The sequence below is a fragment of the Heloderma suspectum genome, chromosome 7, assembly GCF_057233095.1.
Source record: "Heloderma suspectum isolate Gila_16-S chromosome 7, 16-S_ref, whole genome shotgun sequence".
NCBI classification, from domain to species: domain Eukaryota; kingdom Metazoa; phylum Chordata; class Lepidosauria; order Squamata; family Helodermatidae; genus Heloderma; species Heloderma suspectum.
Window position 1 is genome coordinate 3,547,365 of NC_139464.1, and position 21,036 is coordinate 3,568,400.

At 45.6% G+C, this 21,036-nt stretch overlaps 1 protein-coding gene across 1 annotated transcript; it reads right to left on the reverse strand.

Annotated features, from left to right (window-relative positions):
- Positions 1-4,982: 4,982 nt before the first annotated feature.
- LOC146339249 (C-type lectin-like) lies at positions 4,983-12,392 on the reverse strand. The gene is made up of 5 exons (XM_084811421.1): positions 12,335-12,392; positions 10,127-10,221; positions 6,685-6,825; positions 6,077-6,197; positions 4,983-5,023 (listed from the first exon to the last, which is right to left on the reverse strand). Exons 1-5 carry the CDS (start codon positions 12,390-12,392, stop codon positions 4,983-4,985), a joined length of 456 nt encoding a protein of 151 aa, XP_084667547.1.
- Positions 12,393-21,036: the final 8,644 nt, after the last annotated feature.

Below are 21,036 nucleotides of genomic sequence, written 5' to 3' on the forward strand. Positions count from 1 at the left end.
TGGCACATTTTCTGAGGTTTACAAAGACTCAAATAAGTTGCCTTCTGGGGGAATTAGCAAATGTAGCCTGAAGCCTACACACGCACACAGAGAAGGAGAAGTAGGGGCGGAGAGGAAGCTACAATTTGTAAAAGCATCCTCCCAACAAACAGAAGCAATATATTTTTCTTGGCTGAAGCCCTCTTCTGCAGACAGGAGCTAGTACGCACAACTCCTGCCTGCCTGGTGAAATTCCAAAAATTCTCATGTCTGCTGATCTGTGATAGCACTGAACTGAACTGACCCCTGACCCCCCCCCCCCCAGCATGTAATTGTGCATATTCTCAGACAACAAAAGACTCAAGTGCCCAGTGCCCCAGAGGCTTCTTGTCAAATGTCAATGCATTAGCAAAACAAAGGAGAGGAGAGGTGGAGCAGGCAGAATCAATGAGTGATTCATAGGGATGACTCAACATGCTAATGGCTTGTTGTTTATTTGGTCAGTCGCTTCCGACTCTTCGTGACTTCATGGACCAGCCCATGCCAGAGCCTCCTGTCGGCCGTCGCCACCCCCAGCTCCCCCAAGGTCGAGTCCGTCACCTCCAGAATATCATCCATCCACCTTGCCCTTGGTCAGCCCCTCTTCCTTTGGCCTTCCACTTCCCCTAGCATCAGCATCTTCTCCAGGGTGTCCTGTCTTCTCATTATGTGGCCAAAGTACTCCAGTTTTGCCTTTAATATCCTTCCCTCAAGTGAGCAGTCTGGCTTTATTTCCTGGAGTATGGACTGGTTTGATCTTCTTGCAGTCCAAGGCACTCTCAGAATTTTCCTCCAGCACCATAGTTCAAAAGCATCTATCTTCCTTCGCTCAGCCTTCCTTATGGTCCAGCTCTTGCAGCCATAGGTTACTATGGGGAATACCATTGCTTTAACTATGCAGACCTTTGTTGTCAGTGTGATGTCTCTGCTCTTCACTATTTTATCAAGATTTGCCATTACTCTCCTCCCAAGAAGTAAACATCTTCTGATTTCCTGGCTGCAGTCAGTGTCTGCAGTAATCTTTGAGCCTAGAAAGACAAAGTCTGTCACTGCCTCCACGTTTTCTCCCTCTATTTGCAGTTATCAATCAAGCTGGTTGCCATAACCTTGGTTTTTTTTAGGTTTAACTGCAGCCCAGCTTTTGCACTTTCTTCTTTCACCTTCATCATGAGGTTCCTCAGCTCCTCCTCGCTTTCAGCCATCAAAGTGGTATCATCTGCATATTGGAGATTGTTAATGTTTCTTCCAGCGATTTTAACTCCAGCCTTGGCTTCATCAAGCCCAGCACGTCGCATGATGTGTTCTGCGTACAGGTTGAATAGGTAGGGTGAGGGTATACAGCCCTGCCGTGCTCCTTTCCCAATCTTAAACCAGTCCGTTGTTCCGTGGTCTGTTCTTACCGTTGCTACTTGGTCGTTATACAGATTCCTCAGGAGGCAGACAAGATGACTTGGTAACCCTGTCCCACCAAGAACTTGAATGAATCCGACCATTTTTCATTCTGTAAGCTAATGGCTTACAGAATGAAAAATGGTCGGATTCATTCACTACACAGAAAGATCATTGTTCAATTGGGAAACACGGGCTGCCTGACACACATCATCAGCTTCTTCTTTTTGCAGGAGGGATGGGGCGTCTGTGTCAGCAGCAGGGCAGGCACTCCAGGCAGGCACTGGCAGGAAGGCAGGCAGGGGGGCAGGCAGGGTAGAGCGGGAACAGGCTTGGGAGACTAGGTGGCTTAATGGAGATGGAGTACTTCAGGATCAATACTCCCAGTAATAAAGTAAGCCGGTCCGTCCGTCCGATCGGGAAAAAAAAATTAGCACATTGCAGTAACAACTCAACACTCCTCAATACTGTATACATATGTTGCACAGATGTAGCTGAAAGTGTGCATTTCAGAGATTTAAGAGTGCGCAAATTTGACGCTTTGTGTGTGCACATCCCCTTTTGCGCATATCAATCTCTGAGTCAAAAAAAAAATGGCGAAGCCAGGACCGGTTCGTGGGGGTGATCGTCGGTGATCGTCGTTCATTGAGCACTTCGACGGACAGGAGGAGAGGCAAGCGGCAGGGAGTTCTCACATCCCTAGGAGGGGAGGGGTGTGAAACCGAAGAACCAATGTGTTGCTGGGATGCTGTGGGTTCTGTGGGTTAATTTTTGTGAATCCTGTGGGTTTGTGAACCACCCAGAGAGCTTCAGTTATTGGGCGGTATAGTAATGAAATGAAATGAAATGAAACGAATGAATGAATGAATGAATGAATAAATAAATAAATAAATAAATAAATAAATTCTGTGACTGAGGTGAAAGCTGTGATCGGACATTGGACACAGCAGCAGAGTTTGGAGGTGCAGCACTTACATTGCCTGAGTAGCAATGGACAGGACAGCTGCGAACAGCTGGGGATCCAGTAACCTACAATGCAAGGATCAGCTCCACGGCACTGAACAGGACTTGGTCAACAAAGAGGACTGAAGTCTCAGCACATTGTACAGGAAGGAATATGGCATCATAGAAGTATAATAGATTGAAGGGAAACTCTTTTGTTATTTCTTTATTATATATTGTTGCTTAAACTGAGTGTTACTGTATTGTGAATTTCAAACTCTCATCCCAGATAACACAACCAGTCTGTGGCTTTGCTCTCACCACATCAGCGTAGTTCAATTTCCCCATTATTACTACATCCCTCTGACATTTGGTAATGTGATATAGGAAGGCATCATCCAGCCCTTCTGCCTGGCTTTGTGGTATGTAGCAAACTCTCACAATGGCACAGCTGTTATATCCCTCTCCTGTTATTTGCCCCGGGTGACCTTGCCTGCTCAAATTCATTAATTTCCTTATAGTATCCATGGCATGTTCACCAGTAGTCCCACTTGAGAAGAGGCATTCCTTGCTTTGTGAGCAAGATGAGAAAGCCTTATCTATTTTTCTGGGAATCGACCACAGAGCCCCATTCCAAGGTCAGTTCCCGAAGAACTGACCTCCCTCCACTTCCACACTGCCTCGGAGGCAGCACAGAACACCCCCATGCTCCACACTCGCGAGAGGAGCGCAGAGTGGCTGAAATGGGGTGTTCCTGGAGGGCATTCCAGGGCAGGGAGGGCGGAAATGCCTGTACGACACATCCAATGCGTTGTACGGCAGCCTTCTTCCCCGTTCTGCCCTGCCACGGCTAGACCGCCGCAATCAGCTGTCTAGCCAAAAATGCAGGGCAGGAGAAGCGCGGAGGAAACGATCCCCTCCGTGCTTCTTCTGCCCTGCATTGGATAGGTGGTTACCTCCGAGTTTGGAGGCAGCTGCCAATCTGCATAGGATTGCGCCCTAATTGACTAAACATGACCATTCTAGTTGACAAATATCCACTGGATCCTCCTTTCTTGCCTCCTTCTGCCCTCTTTGGCAAAACCAATTTATCACCATAATATTCTGGCCCATGACTGAATTCCATGGGAGTTGTGTGTATTATGTCTTTTGTCCATGCAGGTTCATGTATAATTGGTACACTGCACAGCAGCAGGAGATGTGTAGTGTTGAAGATGTGGGAAGTACTTTGCTATTTTGAATGCAAATTCAGAAGAGGTGATTTTGCACAAACCCCATTCTGAAAACAGTAACTTGATACAAGGGATTTTGAATATGGAATGAACTTTTGAGCAGCGTGAGATATTTGAATAACTGGAGGATTTGGAACTGATATGAAATATATTAACTTCTTTCTTATTTAACAAAGGGGCTTTCTAACCTGATTCAAACTCTCTCTCCCTCTCTCTCTCTCTCTGTCAGATATAATGTGAGGTCAATTAGATAGATGCTTCTGTGAAATCTGGTTGGAACTTCTAAATATCAAATGCAACATCCAGAAATAGACTTCAACCACAGAGAAGTTTATTCAAGAAAGCCCATTACAAAGCCCATCCATTTATTGCAATCCAAGATGAACAGCTGACTTTTCTACAGCACAGACTTGCAGATATAGGGTAATTTTTTCTTACAGCATCCAGATTCCATTTCCTGAAACCCTGAAAGACAGTAAAATGGAGTCAGAGATGTTCCTGTCCTTACACATCATTTATTTCTTAATGGCAGACCCCGTTCTGATTTCTTTGGTCCCCTTTGAGGAAAAATATGGCAAAAATACTCTTCTTCACTTCTCCAACCCCACCGTGAAAACGCATGTTCTCCCAGAGTATGAGACAAATTGATCTTAGAGAGGCATGTATGGTATGATGGGCTTGTGAGTCCAGACTTTGATTGAGTTACATGATCAGGAAAACTATACATGCGCAGTTCTCTCATCATAGCTGTTCAATGCCAGGGGAAGCCACACCTGGTAGAATTTTCTGTTCTATGCAATACTTTAAAAGTGCAGGGTGTGCCCAGAGGGCTGGATCTGGAGTGATTGGCATTGGTGCTCTGGAGGTCTGTCAGGTGAGATAACAAGATGAAACTGGAGCTGAAAGACCGGGCCCTAGACCAGGGGCGGGGAATGCCCTGCCCCCAAGCTGCATGTGGCCCTGCTGACTCTGCCACCACTGCATTTACTGATGTGGTGGCAGCAGCGAAACCATCAGCACCTTGCCACGAAATTTTGGCGCCAAACCATGATGGTGGGCCCCAAAGGCCAAATCTAGGTTTAAATTTGGCTGGTAGCCAACAATTGTTTTGCTGCTGCTGTGGCTGCCACCACCGAAATTCAACACTATGCAGCAGTGTATGTGTGTCCCCCATGGGGTTCCAGGGGGTTGAAATTAGGCCCCAGAGTCCCATATGTTGCCCATCTCAAGGCAGTATAAATAAGCAGGGCAGTAGTCAGTACAGTGACAGGATACAAAGGAGGGCAAGCCACATTTACCTTCAATAGTGAGATGACATAGAGAAGATTTGAGCAGGATTCACTTTCCTCCCCACTAATGAACATATAACAGCCCTGAAGCCAGATTAGACCAAAGGCCTTTCTAGTCCAGCATTCTGTTTTCCACAGTGTCCAACTGGATGCCTATGGGACAAGGACGGGCAACTGAATTTGGTCTGGGGGCTGGATTGTCCCCCTGAGACCAAGCCGGTGGGCAGGATGACATCAAGGGAGTGGTGTGCTTCCCCTTCCTGAGATGACATGGACTCTGCCCTGCTCTCTCTTTTTTCTTTTTCTCTGTGCAGAGAGAGGCACACAGAAAGCCGCTCGGGGTGGGAAGAGACTTGGCTAGGGGAGCCAGACTCCACTCGCGTTCCAGTTGGGGTGTGAGAGCCACAGGAAGGGACTTGGCCGGGGGTTGCCATGGGGAGTCCCTCTGTTATCTCCAGCCACACATCAGAGGTGACTTGGGGATTTCTGTCCCCAGCACAGGGGGCAGGGCTTGCAGGACCCAAGGGTGGGGTCCACGGAGGCTCCCCAAACCTCTGTGGGCCAGACTGGGGAATCCTGCAGGCTGGGTCTGGTCCCATGGGCCAGAGGCTGTCCTCCCCTGATACAGGAGGCCTACAGCTAGGACTAGGGATGAACTAACATGCAACCACTGATTCTCCCACCACCAAATAAGGCTACTAGTAAGACAGCATGAGTCAAACATCTTCCAAGGCCCCATTCCCAGGGCACCTGCACCTCCATGTGATCCTCCGTGTGCCCTGTCAAATGAGGTGAGGTGGGGGGCCACTAAGGAGAGGGCCTTCAAGTGGTGGCATCCCAGTTGTAGAATGCCTTCCCCAGAGAAGCTCACCTGGTGCCTACATTGTGACCTTTTAGGCACCAGGTGAAGACTTTTTAAAGAAATTTCCCAGGATTTTTAGACCTGCAGTTTTGTTTTTAAATGTGTTGTTGTATTTTTAGATCTTTACCCTGTTGCTATTTTTTTTTTACTCTGGTTTTATTCTGCTTTAAACAATTAAAGGTTTTACAGTATATTATGTTTTTATCATGTTGTATTTTAGGGTTTTAATTTTTGTGAAATGGCCAGAGAGCTTTGGCTCCTGGCGGTATAGAAATGTAATAAATAAATAAATAAATAAATAAATAAAGTCGCACTTCCTCTTGTGGGCTCAGGTTGCTGCTTACCTCTTTCACCTGACAAGAAGGCACAGTATCCTTTTGGTTTCCCATCGTCGTCGTCGTCATCATCGTTTCTCCAAGGTCTGAAGTTGAATGGATTTGAATCAGTCCATTTCCACCGGTTGGTCTGGCACCATGCACACAAAGAAGAAAAAAATCAAGTCTGGCGGATTAAATGTGCATACAATTCTACCCTTAATAGACTCTAGCCCTCTTCAGGCATTCATCAAAAAGGCATGAAGAGGACTGCAAACCCCACTCCCAATGTCCCTGCCCCTGATGGAGACTTTTGCATGTCAAGTGGATGACTGTACAGGGGGATGCTAAATGCATTTGGCTGAATCCTGCCCTGTGATTGGGACCCCCACACACACACACACATTCACTAGGAACACCTGAAGAGGGCTTATGGCTCTACACTGCTGTCTACAGAACGTGCTACCAATGAATTCAATGAGGCTTTCCATCTTTCCTCCTCCTCCCGTCTCTTCATCCAACTACCTGCTTTGTCCTATTGCCTGATGGCTTCCTCATTCACAGGTGCACTCCTTTCTTTGGGTTGGTTCTGGGGCACTGTTCTGGGGAAAGCAGAGAGATAAGGGCTCAGCACTCACCCGGCGGGGGTCCTCCAGTCCAATCCAAACGTTTTCCACATCTGGGAAACTGAATTTTATGTGAGTAGCTATGACGTCCAGCTCCGACTCTGAGTTGATGGAGGCAAGATGGCCACCAGCCCCAAGGATCAGACATGCAGCCTGAACGAGGGAACATGGGCAATGGGTGACTGTATTGTCCTATTTTAAAATACTGATTGCATGCTTCCTGGGGAGGGATTGCTCTGTGATGTGGCTTATCAATAATGTCCCTTCATGAATTAAAGTCTTGGGCTCCATATCCCTGTTTATCGGCACCCAAATCCATGAAGCTCAAGGTGGTTCGCCTGCATACAGTGGCATCGGTGCCAGCCTCTGGGCCAGGATCTCAAGCTGAACTGACTTTGTTTCCCTTGGACTGCAGAGCCCAGTGTGCCCCCCCCCCCCAATGAGGGACAGCTCTTGCACTGCCGCTAAACTCCTGCCATATGGGCAAGCCAGTTACTGGACCATCTTTCTTCTTTTTAAAATAAGTGTTTTAAATAAGTTCAAAAAATGATGGTTTAAAGCAGGGGTGGGCAATTTCAGGGGTTCTGGGGGCCAATTTCAACTCTCTGGAACCCTCCAAGGGCCACACCCTGCCGCCTCCATGCAGGTACCTACCCACACTCATACACAAAGATACATACCCATAAAAACATGTGCTACACACACATGTCCCCCACACACATATCCCCTCCCCCACACAAATATACATTTCCTTGATTGAAAGCCAAGAGAGTGGCTTCAATGCAGCTGACATACATCCTTCCTGTAATTAAAAGAAAAATTTACTCAGATCAATTGACCAGGTGTCCAACACCGAATATTTATTTGTTTATTATTTACACAATTTATATACCACTCTACATCCAAGTGAACAAGAAAAGAGGGAAAGCAATAATAATAACTGAAATACAGAATTAAAATGTTTAAAATCAGATTGTGCCAATTGGGGATGTACGGACTGTGTAAAATCTGCTCTGTCTGTGTTTTGCGGATTGCCGGGCGCCTTTTGTTCCATTGTCCGCCCACAGATGGATGCAAATTTTTTTTGTCATGCAAAAAAATACACAAATAATTACGTAAGTATTTATGTATTTACATAATTTACCTTAGTACATAACATTTAGCGTATTGTCCCCCATTCGATTCAACGTTTCCTCAGCAGAAACTTGCATATTTTCCTACGAATTAACATGCGTGAGTTTCGGGAAAGTAAAAAAAACATCCAAAAGTCCACGGACTCCGTGCAGCCTGAGGGGTCACTCCACAGCAGATTCTGCGGGTTGGATGCTTAGAAATCCGAGCTCATTTTAGTCTATCTCGAATTTCTCCAGCATCCCTATTAAACTGTGGCTGGTTAGTCAGGGAAAGCTGACTTCTTTAAATAAAAATGTCTTCAGCAAGCTCTGAGAACAAAAGTGCCTGACATCAACTGGCAGGGAGTTCAACAGAGAGGGAGCCAGTATGCTAAAGGCTCTACACAGAGTGGACTCCAAACAGACTGCAGGTCTATGCAGAACCAACAGGAATGCTTCATCTGGTCACTTCAGTGACGAGGCTGGCTGGCAGGGAGAAGGTACTCTCTCAAATATCCTGGCCCCAAGTTGTTTAGGGCTTATACACTGATAATAAAACCTTAAACTTGGCCTGGTATCAAATAGTTAGCAAATGCAGTCAGGGCCAGCCCACCTATGAAGCAGGGTGAGGTGGTGGAGCCAGAAGAGCAATGAATTGCACCGCTCCATGCCACCATCCAAGCCCCAACCAGGACAGCCCATTGCTACCCCCAGTGGGTGCTCTAGAGAGCCCCGCCAGCCACTTTCACGCTGTGGCATTTGCTGCAAGGAGAAAGCAGCCAGCGGGGCTTCTGTTGCTGCTGGGCTCTAGGTCTATTGCGAGATCTCAGCCATGTTCCGTGACATCTCACGAGATCTCACCTATGTGCCAAAATCTCACGAGAGCCCCGCAGCCACTCATAAAATCTCTCGAGAGCCCCTGTGCAGCAGCAAAGGTAAGGGAGGATAGGCACATGTGGAGCAGAGACAGGCAGGGTGGTGCACATGGTATCAAGGAGGAAGGGTGTATGGCAACAGCCCAAGTTCTGCTTCAGGCAGCAAGAGCATTCATGGCAGGCCTGAGTGCAGTTCTCTCAGTATAGGTGTGACATGCTGAAAAGGGGCAGCTCCTGACAACAGCTGAGCTGCTGCACTCTGCACTAGCTGTAGCTTCTAGGCCAACCGTAAGGGCAGCCCCGCATAGAGCATGTTGTAGTAATCCAGTCTTGTACCACTGTGGCCAAGCTATCCCTGTCCAGGAGAGGCTGTAGCAGGTATACCAGTTGCAATTGGTAGAAGGCACTCTGAGCTACTGTTGCCAATTTGCTCTCTAACAACAAAAATTGATCCAGGAGAACCCCAAGATTACAAACCTAATCTTTCAGAAGCAGTGCAACCCCATCCAAAACAGGCAAGGAGCCTATCTCCTGGACTCAGGAGCCACTCACCCATGGGCCTCTGTCCTGCCAGGATTCGGCCTCAGTTTATGGGCCTTCATCCAGCCCAGCACTGAGTCTAGGCACTGATCCAGGGCTTGTACAGCCTCTCCTGATTCAGATGTCACAGGGAGATAAAGCTGTGCATCATCAGCATATTGAAGACAATTTGCACCAAATCCCCCAATGACCACTCCCAGCAGCTTCATATAGCTGTTCAACAACGTTGGGGACAAAATGGTACCTTGTGGAACCCCGTAGCTCAATTGCCAAGGGGCTGAGGAATAGTCACCCTGCAGGTAGGACGATGACCACTATAACACAGTGCCTCCAATGTCCAACCCATGGAGCCGATCCAGGAAGATAACATGGCGATGGTATCAAAAGCCAATGAGAGACTGAGCACCATTAACAGTGTCACACTCCCCCTGTCCCTCTCTCAAGAAAGATAATCCCTCAGGGCGACCAAGGCTGATTCAGTCCCATACCAGGCTGAAACTCAGATTGAAATGGGTCTAGATAATCAGTCTCCTCCAAGAGCGCTTGCAGTTACCCTGCCACAACACTCTCAAGTACCTTCCCGAAGAAAGGGGTATTTGCAATTAGGCGGTAGCTGTCAAATACCATGGGGTCCAGAGTGGGCTTCTTCAGCAGTGGTCACACTATTGCCTCCTTAAGGGCAGCGGGAACCACCCCTTCGCACAGAGACACATTCACCGCTCCCTGGACCTACCCAGTCATACCCCCTCAGCTAGCTCTTATTGGCCAGGAAGGGCAAGGATTGAGAGGGCACATGGTCAGTCACATTGCTGCAAGCAATATGTTTCCTCATGATGGCAAAGGATGGGGGATTGTTGGACGTGATGAATGGGTGTTTCCTGTCGCTCCTGCCAGTCCCACCGTTAAGGCCTAAGAAATACTTCTTACCTCGGCCTCGGCCCATTCCAGCGGGTCCTGAAAGATCCCAAGGCACTGATCATTATATTTCCTCCAGTTCCTGGGGCAGTTTGCAGCTTTAATGCCTGCCCAGGGAAGAGGAATGAATGGTCAGCGACAACAATGGGTTTATTTACTTATTTAAAATTATTTTCAAGCCATCTTTAATGGTCGAACCCTCTGTTTAAGTTACACATGGAGCAAGGAGCACAAATAAGTGGTGGAGCCAAAGAAGTGGCAGAGGCAGCCTGCGTGGTCCACTAGAGGATGACATTCTGAGGTTATGCTGCTGAACTGGATCTTGGAATTTAGTGGCCATTCCAAAAATGGTTTTAAAAGACACTGGGAGACACCAGGAAAAAAAATGGGATGCGCCTGACTGTAGATCTTGTGGCCAAATGGGTAATTTTTGTAAATGGCTGAATCTCATTCTCATGTTTTAGACCATTTGCAGGAGCTTATCAGAAATTAGATGTTTCTCAACCATCCACTGCCAGTGGAGTGGTAACTTGTCCCCATGTAATAGATCAGCCTTCCCCAACCTGGAGCTCCGCAGACTGCAGCTTCCGTAATTCCCAGTAGCCATGCTGGCTGGGATGTTCTGGAAGTCGCAGTCCAACACATCTGCAGGGTGCCAGGTTGGGGAAGGCTGTAACAGGTGGTCATGGGAGAGAGTTGGACATTTAGGGTACGAAAATGCTGATGGCGGCTTCACGTTGATGAACGGGGAGCTGCTGCTGAGGCTAGGGAAGACGAAGCGTCACTTAGCTTGGCGTTGGTTAACCAGTGCCAAGCCAAATTCACTCAGGAAAGTATAATTCCTGTTTAGTGAAACTTGGATTTCTTTCCTCTGCCAGAAGACTTTAGAATTAGGGATGCAGGAGAATTTCATTCCTATTTGTAAATCATGCAGACATGTGCCATTCTCAACCCTGAGCATGAGCAGGAATTCTCAGGAATTTTTTGCAATTTCTCAAACTTGCATTTCAGTTTGAAAGTGCACACGTGTGCAAAGGCACACGTCCCAAAATGCACGTATGTGCACTTACACACATGCACAAATACCCCCCCCAATTTGCACTTTCACTCTTTAACATATGAGGGGAATGCGCATTTTTGATTGGTAAACATGTGTCTTTTTTTTCAATTAGGAAAAATATACATTTAAAAGATGCACACTTTCCACATCGGAAATGCACATTTTTTTCTGATCAGGAAAAAGATGCTCACATTCAGGAATGCAAACTAGGCGAAAAGAGCTTCAAAGAAGAATTCAGAGAACCTCAGCGATCTCAAATATCGCATGTGCACCCATCCCTACTTAGAATCATGTTTAGTTGAAGCAATCATTATATTTTGCTCTTAATTATTTAAAAACACCCCAGCTCAACACATGTTGCCGTTTTGTATTTTGTATTAAATGAATACTGCTGCAGATTGGGTCAGACATGCAGTATTATGAGAGGGAGAAAAATGTCTCCCTATCCACTTTCTCCACACCTTGCATAATAGTCTATGCCTCTATTATGTCTCTCTGTACTCTCATCCTTTGAAAACTATACATAGAGAAATTGCTTCAGCCCTTGAACATTATGGTTGTCCTTTTCTGTGCCTTTTGTAACTCTACAATATATTTTTAGGGTGACCTCTTTTTAAGGTATGCTGACCTTTTTAGGTACAGTTGCCTTTTCACAGCAGCCTCTCACCAAGGTCTCTTTCTTCATCAGACATTGCCAAGCTAGATCCCATCATTGTATATGTGAAGTTGGTATTTCTTGCCCCAACATGGATCACTTTGCACTTGCTTACATTGAACTGCATTTGCCATTTTAATACCCATTCTGCCAGTTTGGAGAGATCCTTTTAACCACCCTAAATAATTTGGTGTCATCTGCAGACTTGGCTACCTCACTGCTCACTCCTAATTCCAGATCATTTATATTTTCCTACTCAGTCCTTTCTGCTCTGTAACCAATTATTGTCTATAAGAGGACCTCTCCTCTTATTCCATGACTGCTAAGTTTGCTGAGGAGTCTTTGATGCCAAATGCTTTTGGAAATCCAAGGGAGCAATGTCTACTGGCTCACCCCTGTCCGCATGTTTCCTGACACTCTCAGAGAACTCTAAAAGTTTAGTGAGACATTCCTTTGCTAATTTTAAGTAATGGGGAGTAAACTGAGGATCCCAGCAGGGACTCACCTTGCAAAAAGAAGTTAGTGGCCAAAAAGGAGAGGAGGAATAAGTTAACTGTCTCCATCTACATGTTTGGAGAGAAAACAAAAGAAGAGAAAGGGTCAGTATTGCCATAAATGCTTCCCTTGGAACATTTTCCCCATTTTATGTATAAAGTAGTATATTGATGCATCTTAGAAAGATTTGCTTAAAACAGTTGCTTTGCTTTAGACAAGAAACAAGTCTACAAATACCCTTCATCTACAGAAAGCATCAAGAAGGCCAGAAGGGGAAATAACATGTAGCAACTGAAACTCCTTTATGTGTAACTCTGATTGTGTCTATAACATTGGCATGCCACTGGTGATGATTAGCAAAGGAGGTGCAAGCTTAAATTAATACCAACAAGGCTGTATATTGTCGCCCTGCTTATTTAACTTATATGCAGAGTACATAATGAGAAACGCCGGGTTGGATAAATCACAGGTCGGAATTAAGATTGCCGGGAGAATTATCAACAACCTCAGATATGCAGATGATACCACCCTAATGGCAGAAAGCGAAGAGGATCGAAAGAGTCTCTTGTTGAGGGTGAAAGTGGAGAGTGCAAAAGCTGGTTTGAAACTCAACATTAAAATAACTAAGATCATGGCATCTGGCCCCCTCACTTCCTGGCATATGGAAGGGGAAGAAATGGAAGCAGTGACAGATTTTACTTTCTTGGGCTCCAAGATCACCGCAGACGGTGACTGCAGCCATGAAATTAAAAGACGCTTGCTCCTTGGGAGGAAAGCTATGGCCAACCTAGACAGCATAGTAAGAAGCAGAAACATCACCTTGCCAACAAAGATTCGTATAATCAAAGCTATGGTTTTCCCAGTAGCAACATATGTCTCTGAGAGCTGGACTATAAGGAAGGCTGAGCGCTGAAGAATTGATGCTTTCGAACTGTGGTGCTGGAGAAGACTCTTACGAGTCCCCTGGACTGCAAGGAGGTCAAATCAGTCCATCCTAAAAAGGAAATCAACCCTGAGTGCTCATTGGAAGGACAGATACTGAAGCTGAAGCTCAAATATTTTGGCCACCTAATGCGAAGAGAAAACTCCCTGGAAAAGACCCTGATGCTGGGAAAGACTGAAGGCAAAAGGAGAAGGGGACAGCAGAGGATGAGATGGCCAGATAGCATCACTGATGCAATGAATGTGAACTTGACCACGCTTCGGGAGAGAGCGGAGGACAGGAAGGCCTGGCGTGCTATGGTCCATGGGGTCTCGAAGAGTCGGACACGACTGAACGACTGAACGACTGAACAACTACTACTACTACTGTTTAATTAATTAATTAATTACATTTCTCTACCGCCCAGTAGCCAAAGCTGTCTGGGCAGTTCACAAAAATTAGTTTAAAGTTTAATAAATTATTATTATTATTATTATTATTAATAATAATAATAATATAAATGAATGAATGAAACAGTAGACTGTTAATCACTGGTTGAAATCTAGATTGACCAGTGGACCTCACAAGAATCAATCAGTCAATCAATCAATCAAACAAACAAACGTTATTGTTTAGAGAAGAGGGAAACACCAAAATAATTCAATTTCAACATAAAGTAATTTACAGTATATGGACTGAAATAAATTATTTCATGATTGTAAAAATGATTCTCAATATCTATCGCTCCCCATAGATGGGAGGGAAAAAGTGAATAATTGTTGGACCTTGTTCTAGCAGTAAAATCACCTGCTACAACTAAATTGCCATGGGGAACTGGGATTCTAAATTAACTAAATAGCTTCCCGTGGTATCCCACTATTCTTTTATTTGATCTCTCATAGAAAGAGGTGGAATATCAATATAAATGTTTATAAACAGGAGAGAGACACAAGACAATTATGCCTGTTACAGCAATTTGTTCACATGGGGGAAGCCAATTGATTGTTGCCTAGATGAAAGTGGAGATTAACAGCGGTATCCCAACTCTTGGTCTCTCTCTTCCTCTTCCTGGAGCAGCATTCAGATCATTAATCAGAAATCTGTTTACATTTATTTTTGTTGAAGACCAACTGCAGTAGAATTACATTGTACTACCTTAACAAGTTTAAAACATCCACATTCTTCAACTTGGAGACCAAGCCAACTATAACAACTGTCAAAGATTCAGGACTTTTATAGAGCCCAGAACAATGCAGTCCACCATGCCCCAAATTTTATAGAAATAAACTTTGAAGATTTTATTTATAGGAAGGGAAACATAGCTATCTGAATTTAGTATAGCTTTCTTAATAAGAAGCACCAGTGTTTAATAGTAGTAATTAAATTATAGTTACAAAAAAACCCCTACCTGGCATAAATCAGCAGAAAATGCATTTGATAGGCTTGAGTTATTATTATTTAATTGTCTAAAGACATTTACTTCTGTTAAAACTGAATTAGGATTATAAACAAAAAACCTAGTGCTAAAGTCTTGAACAATGGCTTCTTCTCTGAGTCTCTCCATGAATTGTGAAACAAAACAAGGATGCCCAGTCTCTGTTTGCTCTTTGCCTTATCTAGAGAGCCAGCTAGCGAGGAACATTAGACAAGACCACTTCATAAAAAGAATAACAGTAACAGTCTTAAGTATAAAATAGGTTTTTATTCATATGATGTAATATGGGATGTTGCAGATGTTCAAAATGAATCCGTTTTTATGTTTTTGTTGCTTTTCTCTTCCATTATATTGACCTAGTGTTCATGTAACAACAACTCATCAGTTTAAAAACTGATGAGTTGTCGTGCCTGAGCAGGAGAGCGTGGGTGTGCTGCCTTGAAGCACACCCACTTCCTCTACTTTTACTCAGCAACCCACAATCGGTTCCTGCTGAATGTGACATCCAAACCCAGACCACTGGGTTGTTTAGGGGCTAAAGAACCCAGCTGTTAACCCATGGCTTGTTGCTGGGTTTTCATGCTATGCAATCTTTTACATGCCAGATTATCAGGGATTTGCTCTCTAAGGCAGCAAGATTGATTAGAATTCTTAAAATTGTTCCCAACTCTTGATGGATAGAGATGATGGCATATATGTTTTATTTGCGCGTGTCCGTGTGTGTCTCTGGTGTGTAGCCAAACTAGATGTGACACCATCCATGTAATTTGTAATTGTGTGGATGCTCTGTTTCTGTTTTTAGAATAAGCAGCAGGTATAAGTGCAGGGCAACCTGGATAGGAAACCCAATGGGGAAGAACACATTTGCTATTTGCATTGGGACAGGGCAGGCCCAAGACATTTCGCTTGCTGAGGAGGAGCAGCAAATCCTTCCATCCCGCCACCCACCCAGTCAAGTACCCAAGGCCAGTCAGGTTTTTGGGCCATGTAAGCACAAAATCCCACAAGTACCACCACCACTCCCTAGCAGTAAAAATATTAGGGCTGTGCACCGCTTCGGTCCAAATCCCAAAGCGGATCAGAGTGATTCGGACTGAAGCAATCTGGTTCTGGAGCAGGTCACGATTGGGCTGAAGCAGCCTGAAGCAGGTCGGGATCAATCTGAAGTGCTTTGGGCCACTTCGGCCTGATTCAAACAGCTGCCCACCCAGCCGTGCGAGCCCCCTGCTCCTTACCTGGATGGGCCATTTACGCCAGTATTTACGCCATAGATGGCCCTCTTACAGCCGTAATCTACACAGTATTTAATTACTGGAAGAAGAAGAGTCACCACTTTAAAAGAAAATGGCAACTCCCTCCAAGACAGCAACCGCTACGGGCACTCCCCATGGGTCCAGGTAAGGAGGAGCAGGGGCTCGCGCAGCTGGGCAGGGGCGGTGCTTTGGCTGTCTGGATCTCACTTCAGATCTGGAGGCTGAAGAGGGTTGGCCCAGCTCCAGATGGGGCTGAGGAGGGTCAGAGCCGATTTGGAAGCTCTGAATCAGCCTTCGAAGCAGGTCGGGGGAATCCCTGCACAGTCCTAAAAAATACAACAATAATTAAATAACTAATATTTTTTCTACACTTTCATGACCCTAATCCTAACCCAAATCAGCTGTCAGAGACAGATACCTCACTCTGCCTAATGGTAGAGCTGGCCCTGCATTGGGAGGAAAATCCAGATGTACTGCTGAAATGTCCTCCACTGGCACTGCAGCCGTCACCACCAACTGAAATGGGCGGGTGTGTAATTATCTCCACTTATTTGTGTTTTTCAGAGTGGGGGCAAATTTTGAGTACAGGGGGGAAACCTACTATTTCAGCTCTTTGCTGCTGCCACCTTCCATTTTTAATTCCCTGGAGTACCTGGAGCAAGACTGTGTCCCTTTCACGGTAGCAGCAGTATTGGCTTGCCTTCCCCCCTCCAGGCTAGCATGCTCCTTTGGAAGAGGCTTATGTCCTGATGTAGCAGCATTAAAGGCATTCTGGGAAATAAAAAATGGGAGGTGGGAGCAGCAAAGAGTGAGGAGGAGCCCATGTGTGCCTTATGCCCCTCAACCTCAAAATTCACCCCAATCACTGAAAATATCGAAAACATCCCTCTCACCTTTCTGGCCTGCCAATGAGGCCGTGAAATTTGGGCCATTTGTGCTCAGCATTTACATCAAAGATATTCTCCTAGTTAATTTGGTTGAAAAAAAATCAAATCTATGTTCTCCTAATGAATTGTATTTTTAGGAAATCCACAATTAATGTTTCAGTTAAATATCTGGTGAAGATAACGTTACACAGACCTGAGCTTGGCATATTCAATAGTAACATTATTGTCTTAAGGTTTACCATCAACACTTAATTATTTTTCTGAAATAACCTCCCCCAACAAATCAAAATCAAGCAACATTGTGTTTAGTTATCTCAATGTAGGTGTATCCACCCTCCATGTGAGAAACTGCTGTCCCTGAGTTTCTCTCAAGGGACTGGCAAAGTCAAAGAGACCAAACTGAGAAGCTTACTCACTTCTTTTTCTGTAAGTCTGCCTCCGATTAGCTTCTCTGAAGTGATGGTAATTTTGTCCCTTCTCTGCAGGACAGTAAATCCTCCTCACCCATTTATAGATGAACAGGTGGCATGGGGCATGTACAGATTTACTCAACCTAAAAGGACACAAAGATCATTTTCACTGGAAAGTTCCAGGGCTGAGCAGTAACCTGGACACCAGGAGGTTGAACAAACTGTAGGTGGGATGGTGATGGAGAATAATGTCCTATACTACACTCTCTCTTTTTTAAAGTTAACTTATCTGAGAGATTGCCAGAAGATATGGTTTTTGGAATGGGATGCAGTTCAGTTACAGAGCCCCTGCTTTGCATGCACAAAGTTCCAGGTTCAATCCCTGGCATCTCCAGGTAGGGCTGGGAAAATTCCTCCTTAAACCCTGGAGAGCCATGGCTGCCAGTCAGTGTCAACAATACTGAAGTAGATGGACCAATGGTATAAGACAGTGTCATGTGTATATTTGTATGACCAGCAGCTCAGATTAGTGTAAAGAACATAAGGAATTGATCCTGCTGGATCAAACCAAGGGTCCATCTAGTCCAGCATTCTGTTCACACAGTGGCCAACCAGCTGCCCACAGGAAACCCACAAGCAGGGCACGCGTGCAACACACCCTCCCACCCATGTTCCCCAGCAACTGGTGGACATAGGCTAACTGCCTCTGATACTGGAGGTAATACAGAGCCATCAGGATTAGTAGTCATTGGTAGCCTTCTCCTCCAGGAACCTATCTAGTCCCCTTTTAAAGCCATACTAATTGGTGACCATCACTATGTCTTGTGATTGCTCATTAAGTTATCTGCTGTGAGAAGAAGCCCTTCCTTTTATCTGTCCTGAATAACCCACCAATCAGCTTCATGGGATGACCCCATTGGTATTGTAGTATTATGAGAGAGGGAGAAAAATGTCTCCTTATCCACATTCTCCACACTGTGCAGAATTTTGTACACTTCTATCATGTCCCCCCTCACTCACCCTTTTTCTAAGCTAAATGATCCCACCTGCTGTAACCTTCCCTCATAGGGGAGATGCTACAGCACCTTGATCATTTTAGTTGCGCTTTTCTGCACTTTTTCCAACTCTACAATATCCTTTTTGAGGTGTGGCGACCAGAACTACAAGGACTCGATATACACAAATAGGGCTACCAATGGCCATTCAAACCTCCATATTCAAGTAAAACATAACTCCAATTTCCTGATGTTGGGAACACGCTTCAGGAGATCCTGTCACTTTGTTACACCAGTTAGCTTGTTAGCCCTGCCAATGGTTATTACCACAATAGGCTATACGTAGCCTCCTGATTCAGAAGAATCATGCCACTGAATAGCGGTTGCTGGGTGGGGGGAGGGGACAGTGGGGGAGGACTTTTGCCACCATATCCTGTGGCAAAAAGGATGCTGGACTAGACAAGTCTTTGGTCTGACCCAGAAGGGCTCTTCCTATGTTCTTACATTTGTGGGCTTCCAAGAGGCACTTGGTTGGGTCTTGTGACAATGATGGACATTTTGGTGTGATACAGCCATTCAGTTCTTATGCTCCTCTGTTATTCACAAAAGTCTAAGAGGATGCAGGTTTGGAGATCTTGAAACCTGCAGATATACAGGCCACAGGTGGGTAGTTCTGTGAAAAGGTACATCCTAGCCTCCTGCCTAATGATCTAGAAGTTCCTTGACTGTTACTTTCCAAATTTTCTTGGCAACATCCAACTCAAAAAGAGATCCTGCAACTTCCTTAGGCAGCATTTGCAGTATTGCCTGTCCCTAGAAGTTGGCAATCTCTTTGCTGTTTTTAATCATAAACTCCCATTGTTCATCCAAATTTCTCATTGGGCTCTTCTTCTAATTTCCAGATAAGAAGAGCAAATATTTTCTGTTCTCCTTCTGACTTCTTCTCAGCCTTCTTCTAGACTAAGACTCTTATCTCTTTCCACCATTCTTCAAAAGATTTGTGTTTTGCTGCTGCTTCATTTTTGTAGCTGTTTGTGCCCTTTCCTTGGTAACATAACCTTAAACTACATTGTCCATTTGTGTCACAGAGCCAAGCTCATGATCCCTGATCAGTTAATTGCCTATGAAATCTGCAAAGGTATTCACAGTTAACTCCCCATCTGTGCTCATTGTTCAGATATTTTATTTCTTAAGGAAATCTCTCCATGTTCCAGAGGGCATAAGCTTTAGATTAAAAAAAAAATATTAGTAGGCCACTAACTCATTAATGTGACTAAAGATACAACATGCATTAATATATTTAGGGTGCAATCCTATGGCCGCTAGACAATGGCTAGACGGCCATAGGGTTTTTTATTTTCTAGGAACCAAGCTCAGAGCCAGTGCTCTGAGGTTGGTTCCCAGAGAACCGCTTCCCCCTCCCCTCCCCTGCCACCTCCCCTGGTGCAGTAGGACCCTGGCTCTGCAGCGCAGAGCGGGGGGAAAGGGGGCATTTCCAGGGGTGGGGAGGGGACCGCAGAAGAGCCAGTACAATGCTTCCTATGCATCATCTGGCCTCCCCCCTGCCACTTCGAAGCACTGCAAAATTGGCTGTCTAGCCGCAAATGCAGGGCAGCTGGAGTGCAGAGGAGAAGATCCCCTCCATGCTCCGCCCACCCTGCACTGGAGAGTCGGCCGCCTCTGAGTTTGGTGGCCAACTATCCCCACAGGACTGCACCCTTATTGGGGCTGAAATAACTGAGAACTTGGTCATCTTTCCATTCCGCCAGCCCAAGGTTCACATATCACCTGGAGAGCTGGCAAAGATGCAGAAAAGCACAACCAAAATGACCAAGGGGTTGGAGCAACTCCCCAATGAAGAAAAGTTACCGGGGGGGGGGGGGCAGCATAGAAAAAAGCCAGTGAGGAGAGAGACATGACAGAGGTGTACAAAATTATGCATGGTGTGGAGATAGCGGATACAGCACTGTCACTCGAGACACAGGCACAGGTGGACTTGGTGGCACGGAGCACTTTTATCAGCTTAGGCTGATATACCACTATTGGTGGGCAGCAAAAGAGATTTAAAGATGTTCTCAAAGCTAATCTAAAAAAATGTAACATAAGCACTGAGAACTGGGAAGCTCTAATCCATGAGCACTCCAACTGGAGGTCAGCCTACATTAAAGGCGCTATGGACTTTGAAGAAGCACGAGTACAGGGCGAAAGGGAGAAACGAGCTCAGCAGAAGGCACGTCAAGCAAACCCTCGCCGTGACCGCCTTCCTCCTGGAAACCTGCGTCCTCACTGTGGGAGGCTGTGTGGATCCAGAATCGGCCTCCACAGCCACCTGCAGACCCACCGCTAAGACTCAACCCTTGGAAGACAATCTTACTTGGTCACGAGTGATCTCCATGATGATGATGATGAGATACCAATGACACTTTATCTGGACACAGAGAGCCTAGCTACAGTGATTCTTGCTCTGATAACCTCTCGTCTGGATTGCTACAATGTGTTATATGTGGGGCGACCTTTGAAAGCAGTCTGGAAAATTCAGGGGGCCAAAACAGAGCAGCGAGATACTTAACAGGGACTGGCCAATGTGATCGTAGTATCCCTGTACTTTTCCATCTGCACTGGCTGCCAGTCCAGGCCCAGGCCACAATGTAGTGCTGGTATTAACATTCAAAGCCCTAAACGGCTTGGGGCCAGGTTACGTGAAGGATCGCCTCCTCCCCATACATACCTGCCCAGACCCTACCATCAGTTTCAGTGGTCTCCTCTGGGAGCCCTGCCAAAGAAAGTGAAGTGGGAGGCTAACAAGAAGA

Excerpts from the sequence above, each read along its gene's own strand:
- LOC146339249 (XM_084811421.1), bottom strand. The coding sequence starts at position 12,392 with ATGGAGACAGTTAACTTATTCCTCCTCTCCTTTTTGGCCACTAACTTC. Across the intron at positions 10,222-12,334 it reads CACTAACTTCTTTTTGCAAG|GCATTAAAGCTGCAAACTGC; the intron begins GTGAGTCCCTGC and ends TTCCCTGGGCAG. Across the intron at positions 5,024-6,076 it reads CTTCTTGTCAGGTGAAAGAG|GCATCCAGTTGGACACTGTG; the intron begins GTAAGCAGCAAC and ends CTTGTCCCATAG.